General features: G+C 38.5%; 3 protein-coding genes across 3 annotated transcripts; all 3 read left to right on the top strand.

The window, feature by feature from the left end:
- The first annotated feature begins 201 nt into the window (after positions 1-201).
- LOC114740424 (glutamic acid-rich protein-like) lies at positions 202-1,110 on the top strand. The gene is made up of 2 exons (XM_028928569.1): positions 202-294; positions 403-1,110. The coding sequence occupies exons 1-2, from the start codon at positions 202-204 to the stop codon at positions 1,108-1,110; spliced, it is 801 nt and encodes a 266-aa protein (XP_028784402.1).
- A 14-nt stretch (positions 1,111-1,124) lies between these two features.
- On the top strand, positions 1,125-1,933 carry LOC114740415 (uncharacterized). Its single transcript, XM_028928560.1, has 2 exons — positions 1,125-1,655; positions 1,739-1,933. Exons 1-2 carry the CDS (start codon positions 1,125-1,127, stop codon positions 1,931-1,933), a joined length of 726 nt encoding a protein of 241 aa, XP_028784393.1.
- Positions 1,934-2,506: 573 nt separating this feature from the next.
- On the top strand, positions 2,507-3,079 carry LOC114740405 (uncharacterized). Its single transcript, XM_028928552.1, has one exon. The coding sequence runs from the start codon at positions 2,507-2,509 to the stop codon at positions 3,077-3,079; it is 573 nt and encodes a 190-aa protein (XP_028784385.1).
- Positions 3,080-6,149: the final 3,070 nt, after the last annotated feature.

Raw genomic sequence — 6,149 nt, 5'->3', positions numbered from 1 at the left:
CGGGGATGCAGGACCACATAGAGAAAGAGGAATCGCATGTGATTGAGGATTCTAGGGCAACATGGTGGCAATGAAGCGACAAAAAAGAACACCCAAGTAAGCATCGTTCGGGACCCATGAATCAATTATTTTTGTTTTGAGTACAATGAAATCCCACAAAAGTCCTTGTTTGAATGTGTATTGTGTTTGGTGGCAAGAAAAATGGCATCAAGTGGCGAGGACAACATCATAATCGAAGAGGAAAGCATTGAAGAGGAGACACTGGAACAGAAGCATAGGAGATTATTGAATAAGGTAAACGAAATATGATGTCTTGCTAAGAGAAGTTGGGAACATACTAAGATAAAATTGCGAGAAGGCCATAGCTCTATCTTAGAAAGTATTGATGCCGCTGTAAAAAAGGAAAGACGGAGATGGAGGGAGAAAAATGAGAAAGGCAGAGAGGGAAATGATAGAGTTGATGGTGAAAATGAAAGAGGTAAAGAAGATAATAATGGTGAAACACGAAATGAAACATGTGATGAGGAAGACATTATTGAGGATATAGTAGGTTTGAATGATTTTGATGAGAATGAATTAGAACTTCACGACTTAGATCTTGAGTTAAATAGCAACATAGATGATGGTAGGTTAGAAGAAAATAATGATAATGACATAATTGTTGTGGAGAATAAGGTGGCTGCTAATGAAAATGGTAGGGACAAAGGGAAAGGGAAAGTGGCAATGGATTTTGGTGAGGAAGATGATAGGGACAAAGAGAGATCAAAGGAAGATGATAGTGATGATTGGGAAAAAGACAGCTCAGAGGAAGATGATGGTGATGACAGAGACAAAGAGATGTCAGAGGAAGATAATAGTGATGAGAGGGATAAAGAGATGTCAGAGGAAGATGATAGTGATGATGCAAGCTATGAGGCGTTAAGTGCAAGTGAAGATATAGAGAAGACTGTGTTTGAAGACTTCGAAGTGGATGAGGTTTGTATGGAGAATGGGAGTGACCGTGATGAGGATGAATTGGGCTTAGAAAGTGATAATGGGCCTCCTCTACAGTTCACAACCCTTGATAAGCTGAGGGCTCAGCTAGTAGGCCCTTCTTTATGTTGGGCATGACCTTTGTGGACAAAATGGAGCTAAAGAGGACTTTAGATAGGTATGCTATAAGAAAGGGCGTGAATCTGAAGATAAAGAGAAGTGACAAGAGGTTAATGAAAGTTGTATGTCAAGATGGATGCCCTTTCCTCCTTTATGCTTCTCGAGATAGGATGAATGTAGGGTTCCAAGTGAAGACACTATGCTATGAGCATAGGTGTGCACGTGTGTATAAGAACCCTAGGGCTTCTGTGAGATGGTTAGCTAATCACTTCAAAGAGAAGGTGCAAGAGATGCCTCAATTTAAAGTGAGCAAGATGAAGAAGGAAGTAGAGTTGGACTTGAAGGTGAACGTGAGCTTGCATAAGTGTAAGAGGGCAAAGAGAATGATAATGCAAGAGATGGAAGGTAGCTTTACAGATGAGTTTGGGAGATTAGAGGCTTATTGTAATGAAGTGAGGTCATCAAACCCAGGGTCGGATGTGAGCGTTGAGCTAAGCCGAGAGGCATTAGAGCAAGGGAGAAGAGTCTTCAAAAGAATGTACTTATGTTTCAATGCGAGCAAGGTAATTTTGTAATTTTTTGTCTTTATACTAGTAATCGTCCTTTATTATTGCTTGTCTTCTTTGATTGATGAGGTTTGATGTAGGTTGGATGGAGGACAGGGTGTCGACCTTTGATTGGGGTGGACGACACATTCTTGAAAGGGAAAGCAAAGGGAATACTTTTGATTGCCGTGAGTTTAGATGTAAATGATTCATTATACCTGTTAGCATTTGGGTTGGTCTCAAGAAAATGGGCTTTATTGGACTTGGTTCCTTCAATGGCTACAAAGGTCATTTGATCTAGGTGATGGTGAGACTGTAACATTTATGAGTGATATGTAGAAGGTAAAACAAAAATATTTCATTTGCTCTTTCTTGAATTTAAGTGGTGTAGATGTTTAGACTTTATTGTAAAATTAATTTATTTCTGTCTTTGTAAGGGATTGGGAAACGCAATGAGTGAGGTGTTGCCTCATGCAGAACACAGACTGTGTGCAAGACACATTTATGCAAATTGGAGTAAATGCTGGAGAGGCAATGAGCTTAAGAAGAAGTTCTTCACCTGTGCGTGGAGTTCATTCGAAGAAGAGTTCAAAGACAATCTAAGGTCTCTTGAAGCATTGAGCAAACCAGCAGCTCAAGCCATGGTGACTTATGATCCTCATGCATGGGTAAGGGCTTATTTCACACCTAGGTGTAAGTCTTGGAGTGTAGACAACAACATGAGTGAGTCATTAAATGCATGGATAGATGAGTATAGGTTCTTGCTAGTTATTCAAATGTTTGATGGTATTAGAGTTAAGATGATGGCTAAATGGGCAGCTAGTGAAAATAATGTTAGGAATTAGACTGCTGATCATAGTCCCAAATGTATGGAGCTGTTTGAGTCAAATAAGATGCTTGCTATGTATTGTAGAGTGAACTTTAATGGTGATGAAGCTTTTGAGGTGATGGGGAGGCAAGATAGGCATACTGTATACCTATCTAGGCAGATGTGTACTTGCAGAGCATGGGATTTAACAGGAAGCCCATGCCAACATGCTATCTGTGCAATGTATCATGCCAAAATTAACCCCAGAACCCAAATTTCCCATTATTATCACAAGGATACCTACCTAGCTTCGTACCGAGCAAAGCTTCAACCTGTAAGGGGTAAACAATTTTGGGACACTACAACTTTCCTCCCTATGCAACCTCCACCGGTCACTAACTTGCCTGGCAGACCAAGAAAGAAGAGAATTAGAATAGAGGAAGCAGAAAGAAGGAAGAAGAAGTCTGGTTATGGTGCAGACCCAATCCTAATGCCCGTGACTCCTCCAACTAACCAGAGTCAACCACCTCATGCAGAAAAATTAAGTAAAACTGGCAAGCATCACAAATGTGGGATTTGCAATCAAGAAGGGCATAACAGAAGTACATGTAAACAGGTAAACCACTTCACATAAATTCCTAGTCTTTTATATTTGTGGAAGTACTCATTTTGCTTCCATGTCCATGGTTTTTAGGCTCTTTCTTCTTCAAGACAGACTCGGGTTCTGAGAAGGAAAAAACATCTGCCATCACATTCCTCTCATGACCAACCAGACCCACTATCCCAAGCTTCCTAAGAGCCACCATAACCAACTCAGCCAACTCAACCATCCCAAGAGCCACCACAACCAACTCAGCCAACTCAACCATCCCAAGATCCAGCTCAATCATCACTGCATAGATCTCACAGGAAGAAATGTGTGTACAAGTCAAGAGGATCATCAGGGATAGGTATAAGATATGATGAATCCATAGGGCGTATGGTTTATAATGTGAGCAATGTTTAAGTCATTTATTCTACTTTTATATTTATGCTTACTGTCTCACTTCTCCATATCTCATTATGCGGCCTGGATTAAGATCTCAAGTTGTCATTCAAGAAGGGACAGCTGAACATTATATGACCCATTATGCAGATCCACAGACCAAATTTCCCATACCCAAAGAAAAAGAACTTCGAAGGTCCGGGGTTGTCACTTCCAATGCACTTGATGGTTCAAGGTTGACTAAATTCCATCCCCAAGGTCCCACTGTATCACAGCTTCCAGTTCAACCTCCTCCTTTGCAGTGGAGGGGTCAACCTTGTGTCACAACCTCCCAACTCTTGGCACAGCAAAGCACCATGATACGAAGGACCAAGCACAGCTCCAACAAGTCCACTATTTAGTCTCATTAGTATTTTATTTTTAGTATTATCTGTTGGATGTATTTTGGATGACTTTGGGTGATTTTTTTGTTATTGCCGTTAATGTTGGGACCATTTGATTCATATATTTTGGGTGGCTTGTTTTAGGATGCTTAGTTGGGCATATGTGGACCCTTTGACTTATGTACAGTGCACAATATTTTGGAATTAAGCAAAGTGCACAACATTTATCTGCGCCCCATTTATAATTACTCTATCATTACTTTATAATTAGACATTACAATTCAAATAGTACAACATATCATAACCACATTGAACCCTTTCAATCAGCCATTATTGCTCATATACAAAATAAAGAAGCACACCCACGTTATAGTCAGTGTTCCCATTGCAATTTTAAACTTCAATTCCGCTTTCTTTACTTCACTTCTCTGCGCCCCATCTCTGCCCTTCAACTTTTGCAACTCACCATGTATAGCCACCATCTCCTCATATAACTTCTCACTATCATTCCCTCTTTGAAGTTTGGTGTTTTGCTCGTACAACTTGTCTATGTCATCTAGCAATTCTTTGATCACTGCATTTGCTCTATCACCAAACTCACCATCGTGCCATGCAAAAAAACCATAGCTTCCATCCTGTAGAAATTCACCAACACTGGTTAAATGCTTCCCACAATATCATCTATCATTTCAATCCCACCATACTTACTTGGTAATAGTTCCGGCAGCTGTAGAACCTCCATCCTGGGTTTCCTTCTGTCCACGCTGTCCAACGGGGAGCTACCAACCTGTGATGGCAGTACCTCGTCGGCCCTTCGTACGCCTCCTCGCGACTCGGTTGCCTTATCAATGCAACCCTCCTCCTCTTCCGTGGACTCGCCGAACTCGCAGAAGATGCCATCGACCTTCGTCTTAATTTCTCCCCTTTGCGATGCTCTTCACTTTTCTCTTTGCTCGCTACTTGACACACGCACAGTGTAGGAGGTAGGTGTGCAGTTTAATTGATATATTCAGATCCCCTCACCTACGTCCGTAATAATCAACAAGCAATTAATCACACCTATCCCCCAGCTGGCGATTACTTCACGGCTGTTACTAACACTTAACGGGATTGTCACTTTTGCTACGTTATTGAACTTTTATAGTCACTTTTGCACCTCGAAAAAGGTTATGGTACTGGGTGCACATATGGTATAAGGTTATAGGTATTTTTGCACCTTGACCCTATATTTTTACTAATTTTACGTCTAATTAATTGCATTATTTTCTTGTCATATATTTTTTCCATCTTTTTTATTACTATTCCTCTCTCACACTTTCATCCTCTTATAACTAAAGTCATATTCTAAAAAAAAAATACATTTCTTAACTATTAATATGTATTACTTTTAATTAATCTTAACAAATTTCTCAAACCAGACAATTGAATTACCTGAATCTTATAAAAAGAAAAGGAAGGAATATTAATCTGTATTTTAGGTGATGCCCTTGTTCTTGGTTCACATTGGCAAAGTAAGAATACGAATGAAAACTGGGAAAGGGCTAAAATTGTGTTGCCCGTGTGATTTAAGAAGGGATAAGTGTTCCTTTTGCAACTACAAGTTGAGTTTCACATCCTTATTGAACTCAAATTATGCAAGACATACTAAGAATTTAACAAGGTGTGACGTAACATCCGTACTTTTTAACGCTGTTAGTAGGCATTCAAAAGCGCTTTAGTGAATCATAAATTAAGCCTATGAATTAAAATTTTGCATTTTAATTCTCAGGTTACTACTCATTTGGTAATTTCGGATTTTTTTGAGGTCCAATTTCAAAAATTCATAACTAATTATGAAAAAAAATGTATTGAGATAATTCAAGTATTCATTTAAAACTCTTTTAATTTAATTCTCGATGGAAAAAAAATTCATCGGATCATTTATTTGCATATTTAATACATAAAGATTCATGAAGTGATACTATTATATGGTTAAATAGTACTTTATAGTTTTTTTGTCCTAAATTTGAGCAATCATAACCCTTGGCATATAAATATATTTTAAATGATGTTCCACTTGTTTTAAAACTCAGAATGTGTTTTTGTCACTCATAGAATATTGTGGGCAGATTTGTTCATTTGCTTTGCTTTTATCCTATCTTAAATTTGTTACTTTATGTTAGAATGTTTATCCTATTACTTTGAATTAACATGTTATAAACATCTCTTTGTGTACATGTAACCATTTGAACATTTCATAAATTATTCTCATACTTTATCATACTCATCTTCACATGCCAGTATCATCATACATACATCAATATCCAGGGAGAATTATTACATAACATAACATAATA

This window comes from Neltuma alba, unplaced genomic scaffold (genome assembly GCF_004799145.2).
Source record: "Neltuma alba isolate B1F8T4 unplaced genomic scaffold, ASM479914v2 tig00000546_pilon, whole genome shotgun sequence".
In the NCBI taxonomy this organism is placed as follows: domain Eukaryota; kingdom Viridiplantae; phylum Streptophyta; class Magnoliopsida; order Fabales; family Fabaceae; genus Neltuma; species Neltuma alba.
This window is presented reverse-complemented; position numbering and strand designations above follow the sequence as displayed.

Excerpts from the sequence above, each read along its gene's own strand:
- LOC114740424 (XM_028928569.1), top strand. The coding sequence starts at position 202 with ATGGCATCAAGTGGCGAGGACAACATCATAATCGAAGAGGAAAGCATT. Across the intron at positions 295-402 it reads ATAGGAGATTATTGAATAAG|GAAAGACGGAGATGGAGGGA; the intron begins GTAAACGAAATA and ends GCTGTAAAAAAG.
- LOC114740415 (XM_028928560.1), top strand. The coding sequence starts at position 1,125 with ATGGAGCTAAAGAGGACTTTAGATAGGTATGCTATAAGAAAGGGCGTG. Across the intron at positions 1,656-1,738 it reads TATGTTTCAATGCGAGCAAG|GTTGGATGGAGGACAGGGTG; the intron begins GTAATTTTGTAA and ends GGTTTGATGTAG.
- LOC114740405 (XM_028928552.1), top strand. The coding sequence starts at position 2,507 with ATGGAGCTGTTTGAGTCAAATAAGATGCTTGCTATGTATTGTAGAGTG.